This window comes from Giraffa tippelskirchi, chromosome 3 (assembly GCF_054371585.1).
Source record: "Giraffa tippelskirchi isolate mGirTip1 chromosome 3, T2T-mGirTip1v1.2.pri, whole genome shotgun sequence".
Taxonomy (NCBI): domain Eukaryota; kingdom Metazoa; phylum Chordata; class Mammalia; order Artiodactyla; family Giraffidae; genus Giraffa; species Giraffa tippelskirchi.
The window spans coordinates 191,977,641-192,000,825 of record NC_137277.1 but is presented as its reverse complement, the minus strand read 5'-3'; the positions used below and the strand labels follow the sequence as shown (position 1 = coordinate 192,000,825).

Here is a 23,185-nt window from a genome sequence, read left to right as displayed (position 1 = left end):
TTGAGAGTCCCTTGGACTGCAAGGAGATCAAACCAGTCCATCCTAAAGGAGATCACCCCTGAATATTCACTAGAAGGATTGACGCTGAAGCTGAAGCTCCAATACTTTGGCCACTGGATGCCAAGAGCTGACTCATTAGAAAAGACTCTGATGCTGGGAAAGATTGAAAGCGGGAGGAGAAGGGGGTGACAGAGGATGAGATGTTTGTATGGCATCACTGACTTAATGGACATGAGTTTGAGCGAACTCAGGGAGATAGTAAAGGACAGGGAAGCCTCGCATGCTGCGATACATGGGGTTGCAGAGTTGGACATGACTTGGTGACTGAACAACAAGACACCCTCCCAGACAGGTTGTATTAATTCAGCACTTGGGACATCAAAGACCTTGTAAGTCTCTGACACACAGAACTGAAATGTGGGGAAGAGGTAGGGCTGGGCTCAGGGTTGGAGTAAGCAGTGAGCTGCCACAGGCAGGCAGGCTGAAAAAGGAGATAAACAGAACAGCCTCATTTAAGATCATCTCCAATGTAGGGTGGCCGGGCCATCAGAGCAGGTAACCGGCTCTTTCCTCACCAGGCAGGGCTGAAAGTCCTGGAGACGATGCTGCGTCTCTATGCCAGTGAGTCATGTTGTCCGTGAACTCGGCTCAAGGAGGTGGGGCAATGGGTGCTGGACTTGGAAAAGCCCTCCAGAAAGGGTAGAGAGCTTTAAAGCTGAAAGAAGCGAGGGACTTCCCTGGGGGCCCACTGGTTAAGAATCCACCTGGCAATGCAGGAGGCATGAGTTTGATCCCTGGTCAGGGAACTAAGATTCCAAATGCTAGGGCTCAGCTAAGTGCACACACCACAGCTACTCAAGCCCACATCTTCCGGAGTCCTCGCCCCACAGCTCGAGTCCGCGCACCGAAACGAAAGATCCCGCCTGGCGCAAGAGATCCTGCGCGCTGCAACTAAGACCCGACTCAGCCAAATGAATAACATTTTTTAAAAAAGAGTGAACTTCAAGGATCCGGTCCTAGGGAGCCAAAGAGTGTGTTCAGGGAAGGCAGAAGGGCCCCCCCGGCCCTGCCTGGGGCTCAGACTGAGGGGAGGAGTGCAGGGTGTAAGGCGGGCACACCCCCCGGCCCTCCCCCGGTCCAAGGCCAGGGCCGGCCTGCCAGGTTACAGGTGTGCACAGCGGCTTAGGCCACTCGCAGAGCCCCCAGGAAGCGGCAGTTGCTCATCTCATCCTCACAGCACAGGTACTCGGAGTCACGGGGCCCGAGCTAAGGACGCTGGGGAGCAAAGGGCGCCTCGCCCAGGGTGGGTGTTCAGGCTTTTAATTTTCTTGGTGGAGGTAGGATGTGGTGGATGAGTGGGGAGCTGTGTGTAACAGGACCCTAGGGACTCTTCCTGGGACAGACCCCTCTGCACCGCGTCCTCTGTCTACCTCTTGTTTGTAGAAGACTTTTAGCCTCTGAAGCTTTTCCGAGTCCCAAAGAATGGATTCAGTCAGAGAAGCGAGAAAATGCAGGAAGGTAAAACAGTCCAACAAGACAAAATAATACTAGTTTAGACATATAAGGTCAAGGAACTTTAGTTCCTCCTCAAGGACTAAAGGGTCTTCCCTGTAGCTCAGACGGTAAAGAATCTGCCAGCAATGCAGGAGACCCGGCTTTGATCCCTGGGTCAGGAAGATCCTCTGGAGAAGAGAATGGCAGTCCACTCCGGTATTCTTGCCTGGAGAATCCCATGGACAGAGAAGCCTGGCGGGCTACAGTCCATGGGGCCACAAAGAGTCGGGCACGACTGAGCGACCAACACTACTACACTACAAGGACTATCGGTAATCTGAGCCTGTCCTTTGAGCCATTTTGCAGATACTGACACCCCCACCAAGTGGAAGAAGTTAACCGTAAGCTGCCTACAAGCACTGCTACCCCAGGCTGGTTGGAAGGAGAAGGCTGATGATGCTGACGCCCAGTGACCTCACCAGCAGCCAATCAGAAGAAGGCCCAGGAGCTGATTATGACCCCTGCCCCCCTTTCCCTCACTCAGTCCTTAAACCCCTTTCCTGAAAGCCGTGTGGGGTTGGGCCTTTTAAGCTGCCTAGACTCCTAGCTTGGCGCCTGCAGTGAAGGCTGCTCTTTCCTCAACAGCAGCCCAGTATCAGTAGCTGGGCTACTGATCAGTATCAGACAGCTGGGCTGTCCAGGGCATGGGCAAGCAGATCAAATGTGGGTCAGCAACGTGTTCAGGGCAAGTGGTCCTGTTAAAGGGTGAGGGGTGGTCTAGCACAGGAGGGGCTCTGGAGTCTTGCCGCCATCCCTGGTGGCCTCTCCAGGGGACCTACAGAGTGGGCTTGTGCTGGAGGAGGCAGAAATGCCTCCAAAAACAAGAGCGCTTTGCAGGGCTTGCTCCCTTCGCTCAGAGGCCCCTCGTGAAGAGGGAAGAGGGCTCAGGTCAGCCTTCTGCCCATCCCCCACCCAGACCACCAGCCCGAGGACTGAGGGCTCCCCGGCTCTGAGAGGGGCCCCCCCCCCCGCCCCGAAGGCTCGCCCTCACCTTCCTCCTGCTTCATGGTGAGATGCTCCTCTGCCCTCTCCTCCCAGGTCTGACACACCTTCGGGAGGCAGCGCTCCTCCAGCTCCTGCCTGCAGAGGATAGAGCCGGGCCCAGGGCACATCCAGCCGTCCACCCCTGCCCCGGACCCCGAGAGCTGGGGGGGGGAGGGGCAGCCGGGGCAGGGAGGCCATAGGAGGGACCCTGGGGAGGCTTTGAGAGGTCACAGGAGTCTGTGAGAGACCGGGAGTCGCGAGGCAGAGGTGAGGGGCATCTAGACGGGTTAGAAAGAGAAGCGGGCTTGGCGATTAGGCAGGGGCTTCAGTGTGAGTGATAGAGAGCCGGGAGGGAGGGGACGTGGAGGGGACACACAGGAGGGGCAGACGGGCGCGGCGCCGGGACGGGAGTCTGGAGGGGGTGCGGGGGCCCTGGGGCTGTGCTCGGATCCCGACGCTTTCCGGGGTGGCTCCTACCGTGCCTTCAGGCTCCTCTCCCCGCTGTGGCTCAGAAGTTCTGTCCTTCTCCAGGCCAGATCCGACGTGGGCACCGGCAGGACGGCAGCGGGCCCTGGAGCGGCGCCCGGGGCCCAGGCCCGGGCAGAGGCGGGGGCCGGGGCCGGGGCCGGGGCTGCAGGCAGGGGCGGAGGCAGGCTGGGGGCGGGGGCAGGCATGGGGCCCAGTGCCCGGGGGCACCTCCGGCCTGGGAGGGCGCGGGCCTTGGCGGCCCTCCGAAGCGCGGCCTCCTCCTCCTCCACCTCCAGCAGGTGCCTCATGAAGCCGGGCCCGGCGCTGCTGGGGTCCCGGGCGCCCGGGGCCGCTGCGGGCTCCTGAGGCTGCTTCTGCCTGGGGTCCAGCCCAGTCGCTCGCGTGTCCACCGCCTCCTGGGGATGGGACGGGCAGGCGATGCGGGAGGCCTCCGGCCAGCCGGACTGTCCCTCGAGCTGCTTGCAGCCACCCGCCCGCAGGGCACGCTCAGCCTCTCCTTCTCCTCCGGGTCCCGGGGAGTCCGCTTCTCTCCCGCGTCCTCTAGACCCCTTCCCCACGTCCTCCTCGACCCCCGACCTGAGCCCCCTCCCAGCTCTCCGAGCCGTGCTCTTGAATGAGCAACTCCCCAGTTCACCCTTGTTTCTCTCCTCTGCAGTCAGCGCAGTCAGGCCAGCTCGCTGCTTGCTCCCTGAGGGCAGGACCGCACCTGCCTCTTTGATCCTATCCACACAGCAGCCTACTGCCTTGTGGCAGGCGCTCAGTAAGTTCCCATCCACGTGTTCAGCAAATCCAGCACCTCCTAAGTCTGTCTCTCCCAGAGCGGGGTGAGCTGTCCCCTGCCCTCCTCCACCCAGGCCGCCCCACGCAGGCTGCAGCCCGGCCCTTTCTCCTGTGCAAAGATGGAGCTCTTACCACACGCCTGCTCAACCTGAAGTATCAGCACTGCCCTCTCCGCCAGATTACTCCCGTCAGCATGTAAACACACTATATTATTTTCCGTCTTTAATTTAAAAATTTTTAATTATTATCACTTTAATGTTTTAAGCTGCACTGTGTGGCATGCAGGATCTGAGCTCCCAACCAGGGATTGAACCTGTGTCCCCCGCGTTAGGAGCTGGCATCTTAACCACAGGACCGGAGAGTCTCTTATCTTCCTTCTTTAAAAGAAAAACTCTCAAGGCTTCCTTGGTGGCCCAGTGGTTAGGAATCCGCTTTCCATTAAAAAATAAATTAAAAAAGATCTGCCTTCCAATACAGGGGACACAGGTTCAGTTCCTGGCTGGGGAACTGAGACCCCACATGCTGTGGGGCAACCGAGCCCGTGGACACAACTGCACCGCCCAGGTGGTTCTGTGTTACCTCGGGCCTGCGCCCTGCACCTGGACAAAGTCCACACACTGCAACCAGGAGACAAAGACCCAGAGCAGCCCACCGGGAAAATCTCCACTACAAAGCCTTTCAGTGCCACCCGATTCTCTGCCCTTCCTTTACAGCAGAATGCCTTCAAAGAGCTGGCTGCGCCGGTCTCTGCTTTCTTCCCGTCTCCAGTCTGGCTTACGGCCCTGCTCCCCAGCCAGACTCGTGGTGATCAGCTCCTCAGAGCCAAGCCCTAAGCGGTGCTAGACGCGCATGCCCATTCTGCCCCTCTGGGAGGGCTTTCCTCTCCGGACCCCCACTCTCCCCCGGGCTGGCTCCCTCCCTGAGTGTTCCACAGCCTCCTTCACTGACGCTTCCTCACTCTTGATCCATTTCTGTCGGCTTTGTTTGTTTTCTTTTGGGGGACCGTGCCCCATGGCATGAGGAACACTTCCCTGACCAGAGATTGAACCCATGCGCCCTGCATCATGGCCAGGGCAATGGACCACGAGAGAAGTCCCTCCATTTCTGAACGTGGTGGAGACCAGTGGTCTGTCCTCAGATGCCTTCCTGCTCCGGACACTCTCCTAGATGTTACCCCCATTCTCCTCATATTTACATCTCCCATCCTGACTTCTCTCTTCTTCCTGACTCCAGACACCCTCCTGGTGTTTATTCCAGAACATGGACCAAAGCAGAGCCTTAGGTTCTTTCTGTCTGCTCCTTCACTAGTGTCACTGGGGCCCCAGACTGAAAACCTCTCTAAAAAAAAAAAAAATCTCTGGGCTTAGATCATAAAGAATCTGCCTGCAATGCAAGAGACCCAGGTTCGATCCCTGGGTCAGGAATATCCCCTGAAGAAGGGAATGGTGACCCACTCCAGGATTCTAGCCTGGAGAATTCCATGGACAGAAGAGCCTAGTGGCCTACAGTCCAGGAGCTTGCAAAGAGTCGGACACAACTGAGTGACTAACAGTTTCACTTTCAAAGTCAATTTACGATATTAGTTTCAAGTGTACAACATAGTGGTTCAATATTTTTGTAAATTATACTTCCTAAAAGCTCTTTTGATTCCTCTTTCTCCAACCTACCTTTCCACCAGGCAGATGATGACTGAGTGTCCACAGGTTACCCAGCCAAATCAAAGAACTAGGAAGTGAGAGAGTTGTTGGAGGTGGGGATGACTGGGAGGGGATGGGAGTCTCCCAGGGGTTCACGGAAGCTTTGGGGTGTGTGCTGTCACTGAGAGCAGCTGGCCATCAGAGATCCATGCCAATGTGGGGAAAACCACCTGGGGTGAATTCAGGGGCTCCAGAGGGTAAGAGCAGCTTTGACTCGCAACCAAGATGCACACACGTGTGCACACCCATGCACATGTGCAAACACACACACGTGTGCACACCCATGTAAACACGCAGGCGCGGACTCACACCTTCCCCAGTTTGACTCTGAATACTGTCCCGTTTCTGCCTCTTCCCTCTTTGTCCTGACCTCCACCCCCCTCTGTTCCCTTCCCCACTGTGGTTCTACTTACAGGTGGATGAGCGGGCCCCAGTGCTGGCTGGATCTTCACAGCTTGGTCTCTAAACAAGGGAGAACCCCCAGGTGAGGGGGCTTCAGCTCAAGGCTGGCCCTGGCACAGGCCTTCTCTTAGCCCCAGGACACTCAGATCTGCCGCCACAATCTCATCCCCCTGGGCTTCTGCCCTCAGAGGGGCTCCCCATTCTTCCACATCCCTTGTGGGGACTTGGCCAGTGACGAATAGGCCCATGGGGCAAATAACTGTGTATCAGAGCTACTATACAGATGGGGAAAGGGGGCTTGGGGGGCATGGCTTGACCAAGGTCTTACATCGCATCAAGAGCTGTCAGGACTAGGATTCATCTCCTCTGGAACTAGCAGAAGAGCAGTCTTGTTGGGGTCAGGGAGGGTGTGGCCATCAGAGGATGCCTTACCTTGCTTTGGGTGTATCAGGTCGTGGCGTGGGTGGTAGGGCAGTGTGAGCTGTCTTTTCCTCCAGAGTTGCCGTAGGCATTAGGGACACTACTTCCTGGGAACTGTCCTCACATTCCCCTGGGCCAGGCTCTGGCAGAGCCCCCTGTGGCCCGATGGGTGGGGTGTCTGCCTCCTTGGGGGACTTGTCCTCCCGCTGCTGCTCACGGCTGTCCAAGGTGCAGTAAGGCTCTGTTGGCTGCTCTGTGTCTGACTCATTGGCTGCCAGGTGACCTGGGATGGGCTGACCCTCTGGGTCCTGCCAAGAACAAAGACATCAAGATGGGGAGCCCCATCCTGACTCTCAGGTGACCCTCAACACTCACTCAGAGACCAGCTGACCAACAGTTACTCTGGTCCAAGCACTTCAAGCACTACCTTACTGAACTCTCCCAGCACACCTAGAGGGTTCCCTAAGGGATGAGGAAACTGAGGTCCAGAGGAGGCATGGCTTACCCAAGTCAGAATCCACACTTCTCTGTGCAGGCAGGATGGGAGCCGGGGAAAGTGAGGCAATCCTCTTTTCATGTTATTTATTTATTTATTTGCCACACTGCATGGCATGTGAGATCTTAGTTCCCAGGCCAGGAATCTAACCCATACCCCCTGCAATGGAAGTGCGGAGTCTTAACCACCAGACCACCAGGGAAGTCTCTGACACAATCTTCTTTAAATGGGATTTCTCAAGGGGTGTTTCAAAGAACAAGAATCCTTCATGGTACTCCCTACCAAAGAGATTTTTACATTAACTGATTTCAAGACTTTAATAAGTTGCCATAGTCAAGACAATGTGTGGGACTTCCCTGGTGGCCCAGGGGTTAAGACTCCATGCTTCCACTATAAGGGGCATGGGCTCAATCCCTGGTTGGGGAAAGTCAAAGTGAAAGTCTCTCAGTCGTGTCCGACTCTTTGCATCTCCATGGACTATATAATCCACGGAATTCTCCAGGCCAGAATACTGGAGTGGGGAGCCCTTCCCTTCTCCAGGGGATCTTCCCAACCCAGGGATCAAACCCAGGTCTCTCACATTGTAGGCAGATTCTTTACCAACTGAGCTATGAAGGAAGCCTTTGGTTAGGGAACTAAGATCCATATGCCACACGGTAACTACGTGGTAAAAAGAACAAAACAAAACAGTAATGTTGGAATAAGAATAGATAAATAGATGAAACCGAGAAGAGAGATAAACTCACACATAGGTGGTCAAATGCTTTTCGACAAAGGTACAAACTCAGCAGAGAAAGGAGTAAAAGTGAAAGTGTTACTCGCTCAGTCGTGTCAGACTCTTTGCGACGCCATGGACTGGAGCCTGCCAGGCTCCTGTGTCCATGGGAGTCTCCAGGCAAAAATACCGGAGTGGGTTGCCATTTCCTTTTCCCAACCCAGGTATTGAACTCAGGTCTCTGGCATTGCAGGAAGATTCTTTACCATCTGAGCCACTAGGGAAGCTCTGGAGAAAGGAGAGTCTCCAACAAATGGTGCTGGGATGACTGGACAGCCATATGCAAGAAATGAGCCTCAATCCAACACTCAGACCACATACAAAAATTAACTCAAGCTGGATCATAAACCTAACTGTTAAACCTAAAATAATAAAACTTCTTGGAGAAAACATAGGATAAAATTCTATGTGACTTCAGATTAAGTAAAGATTTCTAAGAAATAACACCAAAAGCACAGCCATAAAGAAAAAAATGATCAGCTCAGTTCAGTTCAGTCGCTCAGTCATGTCCGACTCTTTGCGACCCCATGAACTGCAGCATGCCAGGCCTCTCTGTCCATCACCAACTCCCGGAGTCTACCCAAACCCATGCCCGTCGAGTCGGTGATGCCATCCAACCATCTCATCCTCTGTCGTCCCCTTCTCCTCCCGCCCCCAATCCTACCCAGCATCAGGGTCTTTTCCAATGAGTCAACCCTTCGCATGAGGTGGCCAAAGTATTGGAGTTTCAGCTTCAACATCAGACCTTCCAATGAACACCCAGGATTGATCTCTTTTAGGATGGATTGATTGGATCTCCTTGCAGTCCAAGGGACTCTCAAGAGTCTTCTCCAACACCACAGTTCAAAAGCATCAATTCTTTGGTGCTCAGCTTTCTTCACCGTCCAACTCTCACATCCATACATGACCACTGGAAAAACCATAGCCTTGACTAGACGGACTTTTGTTGGCAAAGTAATGTCTCTGCTTTTAAATCTGCTATCTAGGTTGGCCATAACCTTCCTTCCAAGGAGTAAGCGTCTTTTAATTTCATGGCTGCAATCACCATCAGCAGTGATTTTGGAGCCCAAAAAAATAAAGTCTGACACTGTTTCCACTGTTTCCCCATCTATTTCCCATGAAGTGATGGGACCAGATGCCATGATCTTAGTTTTCTGAACGTTGAGCTTTAAGCCAACTTTTTCACTCTCCTCTTGCACCTTCATCAAGAGGCTCTTTAGTTCTTCTTCACTATCTGCCATAAGGGTGGTGTCATCTGCATATCTGAGGTTATTGATATTTCTCCTGGCAATCTTGATTCCAGCTTGTGTTGCTTCCAGCCCAGCGTTTCTCATGATGTACTCTGCATATAAGTTAAATATGCAGGGTGACAATATACAGCCTTGACGTACTCCTTTTCCTATTGGGAACCAGTCTGTTGTTCCATGTACAATTCTAACTGTTGCTTCCTGACCTGCATATAGGTTTCTCAAGAGACAGGTCAGATGGTCTGGTATTCTCATCTCTTTCAGAATTATCCACAGTTTATTGTGATCCACCCAGTCAAAGGCTTTGGCATAGTCAATAAAGCAGAAATAGATGTTTTTCTGGAACTCTCTTGCTTTTTCCATGATCCAGCGGATATTGGCAATTTGATCTCTGGTTCCTCTGCCTTTTCTAAAACCAGCTTGAACATCTGGAAGTTCATGGTTCACGTATTGCTGAAGCTTGGCTTGGAGAATTTTGAGCATTACTTTGCTAATGTGTGAGATGAGTGCAATTGTGTGGTAGTTTGAGCATTCTCTGGCATTGCCTTTCTTTGGGATTGGAGTGAAAACTGACCTTTTCCAGTCCTGTGGCCACTGCTGAGTTTTCCAGATTTGCTGGCATATCGAGTGCAGCACTTTCACAGCATCACCTTTGATCAACTGGAATTCCATCACCTCCACTAGCTTTGTTCGTAGTGATGCTTTCTAAGGCCCACTTGACTTCACATTCCAGGATGTCTGGCTCTAGGTGAGTGATCACACCATTGTGATTATCTGGGTCGTGAAGATCTTTTTTGTACAGTTCTTCTGTGTATTCTTGCCACCTCTTCTGAATATCTTCTGCTTCTGTTAGGTCCATACCATTTCTGTCCTTTATCGAGCCTATCTTTGCATGAAATGTTCCTTTGGTATCTATAATTTTCTTGAAGAGATCTCTAGTCTTTCCCAATCTGTGGTTTTCCTCTATTTCTTTGCACTGATCGCTGAGGAAGGCTTTCTTATCTCCCCTTGCTATTCTTTGGAACTCTGCATTCAGATGGGAATATCTTTCCTTTTCTCCTTTGCTTTTCGCTTCTCTTCTCTTCCCAGCTATCTGTAAGGCCTCCTCAGACAGCCATTTTGCTTTTTTGCATTTCTTTTCCATGGGGATTGTCTTGATCCCTGTCTCCTGTACAATGTCACGAACCTCTGTCCATAGTTCATCAGGCACTCTGTCTATCAGGTCTAGACCCTTAAATCTATTTGTCACTTCCACTGTATACTCATAAGGGATTTGATCTAGGTCATACCTGAATGGACTAGTGGTTTTCCCTACTTTCGTCAATTTAAGTCTGAATTTGGCAATAAGCAGTTCATGATCTGAGCCACACTCTGCTCCCGATCTTGTTTTTGCTAACTGTATAGAGCTTCTCCATCTTTGGCTGCAAAGAATATAATCAATCTGATTTCAGTGTTGACCATCTGGTGATGTCCACGTGTAGAGTCTTCTCTTGTGTTGTTGGAATAGGGTGTTTGCTATTACCAGTGCATTCTCGTGGCAAAACTCTATTAGCCTTTGCCCTGCTTCATTCTGTACTCCGAGGCCAAACTTGCCTGTTACGCCAGGTGTTTCTTGACTTCCTACTTTTGCATTCCAGTCCCCTATAATGAAAAGGACATCTTTTTTTGGTGTTAGTTCTAGAAGGTCTTGTAGGTCTTCATAGAACCGTTCAACTTCAGCTTCTTCGGTGTTACTGGTCGGGGCATAGACTTGGATTACCGTGATATTGAATGGTTTGCCCTGGAAATGAACAGAGATCATTCTATTGTTTTTGAGATTGCATCCAAGTACTGCATTTTGGACTCTTTTGTTGATCATGATGGCTACTCCATTTCTTCTAAGGGATTCTTGCCCACAGTAGTAGATATAATGGTCATCTGAGTTAAATTCACCCATTCCAGTCCATCTTAGTTTGCTGATTCCTGGAATGTCGACGTTCACTCTTGCCATCTCCCGTTTGACCACTTCCAATTTGCCTTGATTCACGGACCTAACATTCCAGGTTCCTATGCAGTATTGCTCTTTACAGCATCAGACTTTGCTTCTATCACCAATCACATCCACAGCTGGGAATCATTTTTGCTTTGGCTCCATCTCATCATTCTTTCTGGAGTTATTTCTCCACTGATCTCCGTTAGCATATTGGGCACCTACTGTCCTGGGGAGTTCGTCTTTCAGTGTCCTATCTTTTTGCCTTTTCATACTGTTCATGGGGTTCTCAAGGCAAGAATACTGAAGTGGTTTGCCATGCCTTTCTCCAGTGGACCACATTCTGTCAGACCTCTCCACCATGACCCATCTGTCTTGGGTGGCCCCACATGGCATGGCTTAGTTTCACTGAGATAGACAAGGCTGTGGTCCGTGTGATCAGATTAGCTAGTTTTCAGTGATCAGCTAGACTTCATCAAAATTAAGACTTCTGTTCTTTGAAAGTCACCATTGAGAGAATGGAAAAGACAGTTGACTATTATATTAAAATGATGTGCAAAGTATTTGAATAGACATTTCTCCAAAGATACATAATAAGTGCCTATAAACACATGAAAAGATGCTTGACATGTTTAGTCATTTGGAAAAGAAAATAAAGACCACAATGAGATTCTACTACACACTTATTAGAATGCTTAGAATTAAAAACAGACCATACCAAGTTTGGGGGAAGATATGGAACAAGTGGAATTCTCATATGTTGCTGATGGGGATGTAAAATGGTATAACCACTTTGGAGAAAAGTTTGGCAGTTTCTTAATAAGTTAAACATACAAATACCCTATGATCCATTCTACTCCTAGCCATTTATTTGCCCCCAAAGAAATGAAAGTATCTGTACACACAGACATGAATGTTTCTATGAGTCTTATTTGTAATAGTCAAAAAGTTGAAACAAATCAGGTGTCTATCAATAGGTGAAAGAATGAGGAAACTGGGTTTTGTTTGTTAATTTCCACAGAACAGCAACGTGATTCAGTGATATATATATAAACACTTTTTTTTCATATTCTTTTCCATTGTGATTTATCACAAGATATTGAACATAGTTCCCTGTGCTATAAAGTAGAACAAGAAACTGTGACCTATCCATATAATGGAATAATACTCAGCAGCAAAAAGAATAAAGTATTGATCTACACAATAATGTAGCTGAATCTCAAAATGTTCATGCTAAGTGAAAGAAGCAAGACAAAAAGAATGGTTACTTATGCTTCATTTATGAAAAATTCTGAGAAATACAAATTCACAGCTGCAGAACACAGATCAGTGGTTGCCTGGGGCTTGGAATGAATGGGAAAAGCGATGACAAAGGGGCACAGAAAACTTTTTTTTTGGGGGGGTGACAGATGTGTTTGTTTTCTTGGTTGTAGTGATGGTTTTGTGGGTATACACATGTATCCAAAACAGTAAATTGTACACTTGAAGTATGCTCAACTGTGTATCAATTGTACCTTATGAAGCTGTTTAAAAAAAAAACCCTAAATCTTAAAATAAAAAATAAATTAAAAGATATTTTATAGTCAAACACGTTTGGAAAAGGTGCCACACTCTAATCACCTCTTGAAGGGTCCCACAGAGCTCAGCAGCTAAGAAACAGCTGCTAGAACATTCTAGCATAAGAAAAAAAAATTGGGCTTTGTTAAACTGAGCATGTTCCATTTTTAATTTTACCCAGAAGCTCCATCCTCTCCCTGCCTCTAACAGTTCCCTGCTCCCTCACCTCCCCTGCGGGTCAGCCATTCCATCCCCTCCTGCCCGGGATTCTGTGGACATTACCTGGCGACTCTCAGGGCCCTGACCCTCCACCGTCCCTGGGTTCCGCTGGCTCACCTGTTGGTACTCAGTCTCTTTCCCTGAGCCCTGCTGCTGCAGCCCTTTCTGTGTTGCAGGGACTCTGTTGGGGGGCACCCCCAGCTCACTTCCCAGCGTGGCCAGATCCCGGTCTGCTTGCAGCTCCCTGGGCCCTTCCTGGGGGACCCAAGAGGACGGCTTCATCCTGGAGAGAACAGACAAAGGGACGCTTCAGCTCCCAAACTGGGGCAGGGCTTTATATTCTTATACGTCTTCGTGGTACCCACACGGGGCTAGGCACACCATAGGTGCGCTCTAAATGCCTGGGAGAAAGAATGAAGGACTAACATGAATTCCTCCAATCACAAACACTTTGATGTCAATGTTTAAGAGAGTTAGGATTTAACATTTTCATTATTACTTATTGCTTTTTAGAAAAAAAGAAAAATCAAGGAGAACTGGAATTCATCGTGGTGGGGAGACTTGAGCCTTGGATCATTAAGCTAAAGCTGACAGGTCTGGATGTGAATCTGTGTTGATCTGATGTCACTAATATTATGGAGTATTTCCTCCAGGCTTCTTAAGGACATACATACGTATTTTCAATGGGGATTGGTTTAAATATCATCTTCAAATAATTGCATACTTTCAGTTATATTGCGAATACGATTTTGCAATATTTTTTCAATTAACAGTATAATCTAAATTTTTCCTATGCCCCAAGTCTTTCATAAACATGTTTTCTAATGAAAGCATAAAATTCTCTATTTTACAGATAATCATAATTTGCTTAACCATCCCCCTATTGTGGGCATTTAGCACACACTGGGGGCTTCCCTGGGGGCTCAGCGGTAGAACCCGCCTGCCAGTGCAGGTTCGATCCCTGGGTTGGGAAGATCCCCTGGAGAAGGCAATGGCAACCCACTCCGGTATTCTTGCCTGAAGAATCCCATCGATGGAGGAGCCTGGCAGGCTACAGTCTATGGGGTCACAAAGAGTCAGACAGGAGTGACTGGCTAAACAACAACAGCGCACACTGACATTTTAAATGTTTTTAGCCTTTAAAATAACGTGCCAGGAGAAATCTTTGCACATAAAACTTTGCCTGAATCTTCACTTCTATCCTTAGGGTATATTTCTAGAAATACATGAGGTTAAAAGCAGTTGTTTGTTTAAACAGAGTCCGAGGCACGTAGTAGAGGGACAATTCGTATTCCTTAATGGATTTTTGAGGTTAAACAAGACACATAAATGCCCCTTGAACATGACACATCACAGAAACTTGTAGTCTACTGGGGGAGCTCAGACAAACGACCAGCACACACAATTATTCAGTATGAGTCGCGCTATGAGAAAAAGTACAAGAGCGGTGAGTGGGCAGACCCACCTCAGGCTGGGGTTCCCTCCCCTCTCCCTCCCCACCGGGTGGGCCACAGGGGGCTTCTCTCCTGCACCTACTCTCTGGGAAGCCCCCAGCTCACCCTGGTCCTGCCGGAGGCTTCTGCTCCTGGGAACTGAGCTGCGGAAACCCCTCCTCTGACGCGTCTCTGTGTCCGGGCCTGGTCTCCGGCCCTCCCAGGGCTGGTGAGGGCTGCTGGCCACTGTCCATCGCTTCAGCATCTGGAAACACAGCCTAGAACAAAGATGCCCACGGCCCTGGCTCAGGGAATGGGCCATTCTGGAAGGATCCTGCCACTCCCTGGGCTCATCCTGGCCTCCGGGGTGGGGAGACCCCGTGCCTCACGGGAGAGGAGACCCCGCGCCTCACAGAGAGGAGACCCTGTCTCTCACGGGAGGGGAGACCCCGCGCCTCTCTGGAGGAGAGACCCCCGTCCCGCACGGGAGGGGAAACCCCACGCCTCGCGGGAGGGGAGACCCCCGTCCCTCGCGTGAGAGGAGACCCCGCGCCTCGCGGGAGGGGAGACCCCCGTCCCTCGCGTGAGAGGAGACCCCGCGCCTCACGGGAGGGGAGACCCCCGCGCCTCGCGGGAGGGGAGACCCCGCGCCTCACGGAGAGGAGAGCCCGCGCCTCACGGGAGGAGAGACCCTCGTCCCTCACGGGAGAGGAGACCCCGCGCCTCGCGGGAGGAGAGACCCCCGTCCCTCTCGGGAGGGGAGACCCCGCGCCTCACGGGAGGGGAGACCCCCGTCCCTCACGGGAGGGGAGACCTCGCGCCTCTCTGGAGGAGAGACCCCCGTCCCGCACGGGAGGGGAAACCCCACGCCTCGCGGGAGGGGAGACCCCCGTCCCTCGCGTGAGAGGAGACCCCGCGCCTCACGGGAGGGGAGACCCCCGCGCCTCGCGGGAGGGGAGACCCCGCGCCTCACGGAGAGGAGACCCCGCGCCTCACGGGAGGGGAGACCCCCGTCCCTCACGGGAGGGGAGACCCCGCGCCTCTCTGGAGGAGAGACCCCCGTCCCGCACGGGAGGGGAAACCCCACGCCTCGCGGGAGGGGAGACCCCCGTCCCTCGCGTGAGAGGAGACCCCGCGCCTCACGGGAGGGGAGACCCCGCGCCTCATGGGAGGGGAGACCTCGCGCCTCACGGAGAGGAGACTCCGTCCCTCACGGGAGGGGAGACCCCGCGCCTCACGGAGAGGAGACCCTGTCCCTCACGGGAGGAGAGACTCCCGTCCCTCACGGGAGGGAAGACCCCGCGCCTCGCGAGAGGAGAGACCCTGTCCCTCAGGGAGAGGAGACCCCGCACCTCGCGGGAGGGGAGACCCCGTCCCTCATGGGAGAGGAGACCCCGCGCCTCGCGGGAGGGGAGACCCCGTCTCTCGCGGGAGGGGAGACCCCACGCCTCGCGGGAGAGGAGACCCCGCGCCTCGCGGGAGAGAAGACCCTGTCCCTCACGGGAGAGGCGTTGAGAAGACCGGGGAGGAGACAAGAGGAGGCGGGGCCCAGTCAGCAGCAAGGTCGCCGCAGGAACCTGGAGCCCAAGCGGTACCTTGGCCACCGTGATCCTGACAAGGAGAGCTCGATGGAGCACCTAGGGGGACTTCCCCGCCGGTCCAGTGGTTAAGACTCCGAACTTCCACGGCAAGGGCACGGGTTCAATCCCTGCTCAGTGAACTAAGATCCCGAAAGCCCCAAGGGGCAGCCAAGAAAAAAAAAAGAGAGAGACCCTTGCAAGGTCCAAGGGAGGCTTCCTCAATTTCTGCTGGGTTTTGATGTCTATCACTCGCTAGTTGGGTGGCCTGGAGCCAGCGACTCCGAGGGAGCGCCAAGCCCTACCTGAGTCAGCAAACTCCAGGCAACTTGGCTCAATCAATTGATAATAGTTGTTATGATACAAGATTCCTCTGGGAGTCAACACTAAGGGCATCGACCAAGGGGCAGGGCCAGTGCCAGGTGCCCCCAGGGATTTAACCCAGTTAATCCTCGCATGACACACATGAGTCCATGAAGCTCAAGGGCTGCAGTGATAAGCCCAAGATCATACATCTGGTCAAGTGGCAGCACTGAGACCCCATGACTATGCTGGTTGGAGAAACAAACTGGCAGATAACGGAAGCCCTGAATGTTTGCCCCAGGCTCCTTCCAAGATCCCTCCTTTCAGGCCCTCTTCCTGGGCCCACAAGAAGCCGTAATTTATAACAGAGGCTACAGTTAGAGGGCTATGCTTAATCCAAAGAGATGTTGCCTTTTTTTATGGTGACATTTTTAGCTCGAGGACACAGTAAGGAAGGTGCAGAGGTCATGGATGGAAACTGAGTAGCTGTCAGAGGAATGAAGGTTATGGGGGGGGGGGTTAAAGGCCATGGAAGGCTTTCTACTTAGTAGAGTAAGTAAACAATTCTTGTTTCCCTCATCCAGCCAGCATCTCTTTTGGTACAACATCCTTTTATGGCAACCTTCCTGCCTCCATTTGAGAGTACCACCTCTGGCTTCATTATACAAAGAGATCCAGGCCACTCTGCCCTGCCATGTTGACTGATTCGGGGATAAATATGTGACTACAACCCGGGCCAGTGACACTGATACCAGAGACTTTCTTCAACTATTGCAAAGAGGCTGTCCTCCTGTTTGGGATGTTAAGCCAGAGAAAGTACAATGGGAAGATGTAAGCCTGGGGCGGCCAGGGCAATTCTTGCCATTTTGCACAGAGAGCTTGCCTAGGAATGCCAAAAGGCAGGCAGAGCCAACACTCATTTAGCACCTTTATCCAGCCATACCTGAAGTCTACAGGTAGATTGGTCAGTTACCCAGCTGATGAGTCCTCATTCCTGCCTAGTCCAATTTGAACTGAGTTTTGTGTCAGTTGTTGTTATAGAGGCTTAATTTAAAAAGTTGGAGAGAAAGCCTGGGCAAGGGAAGGGAAAGGTACCTGCTGTGGGTGGCGAGACAAGTCCCTACCTGGCTGACTTCTGTTACGGTGGGCTCCTCACCAGCCCTGTGGCTGGCAGTCCTCAGGCCAGGACTTGGCTGGGCCCCTGGTGCCTCGGTCCTATCCTCCATGTACATCTGGGCGTTCCCGTTGTCCATTGTGCCAGGGCTGATGAGGGTACCAAGTGAGGAGCATCAAATGCTGTGTTCCCAGAAAAGAAATCCAGTCAAAGTTCCGCCAAGCCCATTACCTCTTCAGCAGCCCACGCGGAGTCTGTAGTGGAGAAAGCCTGGCTTAGGGGAAGAAGCAGGGCCAGGCCTGGCACAGGAGTGGCACATGGCCAGGCCAGGGACCTCCCCACATGTGTTACCCGCACACTTTCCCCAGGTCTCACAATGACTCTAGGAAAAAAGGAAGCTCCGGGAAACAAAGTGACTTGCCTGAGGTCTAACACCAGGCAGGTCACAGAGCAGGAATCAAACCATGGCCTGCTGGGTCCCCAACCCACACGCTTTTCTCTAGAGCAGCATTTCCTAACAGGTGTTCTCCAGAATACTGGCTCCATGGGGGGCACCACGAAAAGGTTCTGAGGCCAAACGTGTCTGGAAAATTCTGAGTTAAAATGAAAGAGGCTGGGACTTCCCTGGTAGTCCAGTGGTTAAGAATCCACCTTGCAATGCAAGTGACGCGGGTTCGGCCGCTGGCTGGTGCACTAAGACCCCACGTGCTGCAGAGCAACGAAGCCTGCGAACCAGGACTACTGACCCCGCTTGCCGTGAGTAGAGAGGCCATGAGCCACAGTGAGGATCCCACTAAGACCCAGGCAGCCAAATAAGTAAATACATTTTTTAATGAAATAGTCTCTTTTTGCAGGATTTCTCAGAGGCTTTAGTATACTAAATGCGTATTTTAAAGAGAGCCCAGAGTGTCACAGTTGCTGCTGCTGCTGCTATAGAGGAAAAATCTGTTCCTCCCAGGGCTAAGGAATAAGGAGTGGGGAACGTCTGTGTGGGGCCCTAAAGTCTCCAGTGGCTCTAGGGGGTTTGCCAAATCCTCCCTTCCCTGCCCTGGACATATCCTTTTCTACAGCTTTCCTTAGTGTCTCCCCTTCTGCCTTTCCCATCCAACCTCCTGTTTGGCTGTACCACCATCCCCTACACAAGCATTCTCTTTTGATCTTGGCAATCTCCTGCAATCCTAATCCCACAGACTACCCCCCTACCCCACCCAAGCCAGCCTCTGTGCCCGTTTCCCACTTCTCTGTCTCTTCAACAACAACCCCCGCCCCCCACCCCATCCTTCATGCTCCTGCCTCTTCTCCAAGCTTCCAACCACCTCAGCCCTGTCTCTGGCCTTTGAATGCCTTTGCTGCAACATCAGTACCATTTCTATGGAAATGCCATGGAAACCTCTTTTCACTGTTCACTTATTTCTAGGGGTAAATCCTACCCGCCCAGTGACACCTTGAGGCTCTTGATGGTGCTTCTCCCACTTTAAATCATGGCAGACCACCAGCACCCACAGAGGAACCTTCTGTTTGCTGGGCATGTTTGACAACAATATTCTAGCCACTCCGTCCTCGAGGTCAATGGGTTCAGCCCTGTTTTAAACTGAGGTTCATCCTGGAGAAGGCAACGGCAACCCACTCCAGTACTCTTGCCCGGAGAATCCCCTGGACAGAGGAGCCTGGTGGGCTACAGTCCATGAGGCCTCAGGAGTCAAGACACAACTTAGCAACTAAACCACCACCCAGATGGGGTAGCTGAGAACTAGAGCCACCTGGAAGTTAAGTGGGAGGTTGGACAGGGGTGCAGAGTTCTGTCTGGGGGAGAAAGAAGCCTTGGACTAACTGGGGCAGGGAGCTGCCAGAGACACTGCTCAAGAAGTTGTTCCCAACAGAAGAAAGATCAAGTTCAGATGTAGGCTTAGAAAAATAGGTAACTTGACCAAAGGCAACAGAACAAGCCAGCCCAACTGGTTTATGAATGTAGTTTAATTAAATGAATGGGAACAGAAATAGATTTGAGGGCCACAGAGTGACTGGAAGAGTGGAGAAGGCTCAGCAGGGTCTGGCTGACCTCACCCGAAGCCTAGGTGAGGAGTCTGGAACCAGGCAGAGAAGGGCTGTAAAGGCAATTGGGAAGTAGTTTGGGGAGGTTTTGGAAGGCAATCTGACTTCTCTTTGGAGGAAGTTTTGAGTTGGTTGGGTTAACAACCAAGAGAAATGGGATTGAAAATGGATTTGGAGCCTCCATACCCTTGGCATTGGCCCAGCAAATATTTCTTAGTTGCCACTGGCCTGAAGAAGCTATGTTGTAAACTCTTTCATTCCTTTGATTGTGTACTTTATATCTTTTTTTTCCTGTTTCTTAATAAAGTCTTTTGAAAAATGTGAAAAAAAAAAAATAAACTGAGGTTCACTGTGGCCCAGTGTCTTCTCCAATACCACACAGCAAATCTGCAGAGGAACTGGTTTCAAACCCAGGCCTGTGTGACTCCTAAGACTGCTTATCTCACCATATCATCTTGCCTCCAAAGAAGCTTAATTCATTTCCTCACTCACCCACACAGCCATCAATTGTGTGCCAGACGTACCCACGCTTGGCACCACATCAGGCTTTGGGAGCACACTGGGGGTCCCGGTGGCTCTCAGTTTGCCCGGGGTTCCGGGGACATGCCCCTCACAGCGGCTGACCTGAACGCCCCTGCCTTCTCCTGCCCTCCCCACCATGCCTCCCCCACTCCATTTCCACCATCCCCACAATGCAAACAAGACCCCCGCACCAGAGGACCCCACCGCGGGAGCAGCTCCAGCCTGCCGGAGGACCTAGACTCTCACTTGGCACAGAGGAATCAGAACCGTGGCTGAGCCCCTCTCTCTTCCCCTGGGGCCCTCCCTTCTCTCCCCTGAGGCCCCCTAGGCCGTCCCCTTTCCTCTGAGCCTTCCTGCCCCAGACGTACATGACCCATCTGGAAGAAATCTGGACCCTCCCACACCCCTCACACACACCCCCCCATTGTCCACTGTCTCCACTCAGAAAGCGCAGGCTCAGCCTCAGAATCCTCAGGCCCCAATATTCCACAGGCTGAGTTTTGAGGGGGCAGCGGGTCCAGAGGGAATCCAGCCCCCTCTCTGTCCCCGTGTGGGGCTTACAACTTCCCTGAGAATCTGGACGAGAAGGGGTAGCCCCTGCCCCCAGCAGGAGAGCACGATCTGAGGATAGAATCGGGGGGTGCCCAGTACACTCTGCCCCCTTTCAGGGCACTTTGTTGCTCGGTTTTCTTGAGATTTAATTCACACATTGCACCACTCAGCCACTTAAAGTGTACAATTCAATGGTTTTTAGTATATTCACAGAATTGGACAATCCTCACTCCAATTTTAGAACACTGTTCATCACCCCTAAAAGAAAGCCCACACCCCTTAGTCATCACCTCAATCCCCTCAACCCACCCCCAGCCCTAGACAATCACTTATCTACTTTCTGTCTCTATAGTCTGAACATTTCATTTAAACGGAATCATACTTCCATGGTGGCTCAGAAGGTAAAGAATCTGCCTGGGTTCAATCCCTGGGTAAGGAGGATCCCATGGAGAAGGGAATGGCAATCCACTCCAGTATTCTTGCCTGAAGAAGTGTGACAGGCTATATAGTCCATGGGGTTGCAAGGAGTCGGACGTGACTGAGTGACTAACATATATACAATACGTGGTCCTGAGTGACTGGCTTCTTTGGCTTAGCAGATGTTTCCAGGGTTCATCTGATTTGTGGATTGTATCAGCCCTTCATTCCTTTTTTTGGCCAATACTCTACATGTTTTTGGCCGTGTCATGCAGCTGGCGGGGTCTTAGTTCCCCAACCAGGGATTGGACCTGGACCGCCGCAGTGAAAGCTGGGAATCCTAACCACTAGGCCACCAAGGAGTTTCCCCTTTCATGTCTCCAATTTGTCAGCTGACAGACATTTGAGTTCTTTCCCCTTTTAGCTGTTATGAAGAATGCTGCTATGAACATTTGTGTACAAATTTTTTTGTGTGAAAATATGTTTTCATTTCTCTTGGGTGTATACCTAGGAATGGAATTGCTGGGTCACGTGGTAACTCCATGTTTAGCCCCAGAGTAATTGCCATGCTGTTTTCCAAAGTGGCTGCACCATCTTTCATCCCCCAAAATGTGAGATGTCTGAGGGCTCCGGTCTCCCACACCCTCACCAACACTTGCTGTGCGTGGGCTTTATTCTGGCCACTCTAGTGGGTGTGGGTAAAAAGCAGTATCTTATGTGGTTTTGATTTGCATTCCCCTGATGGCTAATGATGTTGGTCACCTTTTCACGTGCTTATTGGTTATTTGTGTATATTCTTTGGGAAAATGTCTATTCAGGTTCATTGTCCATTTATAAATTGGGTTATTTGTCTTTTTATTATCGAATGGTAAGAACTCTCTATATAATCTAGGTGCAAGTCCTTTGTCAGATACGTAATTTGCAAAATTTTTCTCAAATTATGTGAATTGTGCTTTCACTTTTGCTGTCCTTTGAAGAATAAGCAGTCTTAATTGTGTTTAAGTTTCATTTACCTACTTCTCTCTTTTGTTGCCTGTGCTCTTAGTGTCATATCTAAGAATCTATTAGATTCTTCTTATTATAACATAAATCCAAGATCATGAAGATTTCTATGTTTTCTTCTAAGAGTCGTATGGTTTAGCTCCCACATGTAGGTCTATGAGCCATTTTGAGTTAGTTTTTGCATATGGTGTGAGATACGGGCCCAACTTCATGCTTTTGCATGTGCAGTGTAGATGACTCATTCCCGCACTGTCTGTTGAAAAGATTATTCTTTATCAAACTGTCTTGGCACACTTCGGGAAAATCAAGTGGCTGTAAATGTGAGGGTTTATTTCTGAATTTTCCATTCTATTTCATTGTTCTATGGTCTATCCTTATACCAGTACTATACTGTCGTGATTCCTGTCCCGTCATATTAAGTATTGAAATCGGGAAGTGTGAGATCACCAACTTTATTCTTTTATAAAATTGTTTTGTTACCAAGTGCCCTTTTAAAGTGGTTTCCCCACGGCTCAGATGGTAAACAACCTGCCTGCAACGCGGGAGACCCGGCTTTGATCTCCGGGTCAGGAAGATTCCCTTGAGACGGGAACGGCAACCCACTCCAGTATTCTTGCCTGGAGAATCCCACGGACAGAGGAGTTTGGCAGGGTCTGTTCATGGGGTCGCAAAGAGTTGGACACAACTAAGCGACTAACACTCCCCATCTGAGAAATGGGGAAATTTCTCTTGGAAAAGTCTATGATGGCAGAAAAACACAGCAGGTAAAGATAAGCAACCTATCATAGTTCTGGAAGCCACACAGGGACACTGCTCACCTCAAGCCCCCACCTTGGCCCTGGACCTACCAGAAAGCCGCCGGATGAATCACAGCGAGGCTGTGCACCGCTGTCACCTCCTCCTGCACGGGATGGGCTCTGTGTGAGCCTGCACTCTGCCTACTGGGTTGAACTGAATTTGTTAGATAACATAGTTAACCTGGGAGTAGCCAGTAGATCCTCTTATTCTTGGCAATAGATGTTTAGAAATGCCTTTCAGGTGTCTCTAGTCATGTGACTGGGGTTTGAGAATAAGGCAAAGGACAGTCTGACCTCCCACAGCCAGAGGACAGTGTAGCTTCCCTGGGCTGGTCACTGCTTCAGTAGCGCCACTACACAATGAGGATAACAATCCTCACCCCGCCTACCTCACAAGGATTATTGTGTCAAGGTAACCTCTTCCAGGGAGCCTTCCCTGACTGCCCCCAGGTTGGGTGAGGCCTCTTTTCTTAGCTCTCACACTCCTCTGTGAGTTTCTTCCATCATAACACTTTTCACTCCTCAATGCAAATGATTCATTTTTTTCTGTCTCCTCCTCTCTGTTAGCTCCATGAAGGTAGGAGCTGGGTGGGCCTCATCTCTGTGGCCCCAGCATCTAGCACTTGGCCTATAGTAGCTCAATGCCCATCTCTGTTAGGCTGAACTGAAGGGCAAGTGCTCTGAATATGTTGTAAGACCTGGCTACATGGAGCAAGCATTCTCTATGAGATTCAGAGAGGAAGGTGTCCTACTTGGGGCAGCCACATGGGGCCACTGTGGGCCACCTTCACACCGCTTCGCTTCCAGAGATGAAGTGATGGAGATTG

General features: G+C 51.1%; 1 protein-coding gene across 12 annotated transcripts in view; it reads right to left on the bottom strand.

The window, feature by feature from the left end:
- Nucleotides 1-22,704, bottom strand: part of SPATA21 (spermatogenesis associated 21) — a 47,672-nt gene extending 24,968 nt beyond the window's left edge. For 7 of the 12 annotated variants that reach the window (XR_014078371.1, XM_081575055.1, XM_081575057.1 and 4 more), the window contains exons 1-8: nt 22,410-22,704; nt 17,027-17,270; nt 14,149-14,300; nt 12,707-12,872; nt 6,339-6,634; nt 5,918-5,966; nt 3,016-3,422; nt 2,546-2,634 (exon numbers count right to left, since the gene is read on the bottom strand). Coding sequence is in view for 10 of the 12 variants with exons in the window: in XM_081575055.1 (XP_081431181.1) it covers nt 2,546-2,634; nt 3,016-3,422; nt 5,918-5,966; nt 6,339-6,634; nt 12,707-12,872; nt 14,149-14,300; nt 17,027-17,155 (1,288 nt within the window). In the remaining 2 variants the exon portion in view is untranslated. Of the gene's footprint in view, nt 1-2,545; nt 2,635-3,015; nt 3,423-5,917; nt 5,967-6,338; nt 6,635-12,706; nt 12,873-14,148; nt 14,301-17,026; nt 17,271-22,379 lie in introns of all 12 variants that reach the window. The other 5 variants (XR_014078372.1, XM_081575054.1, XM_081575058.1 and 2 more) reach the window with 2 other exon arrangements.
- Between the last annotated feature and the right edge of the window lie 481 nt (nt 22,705-23,185).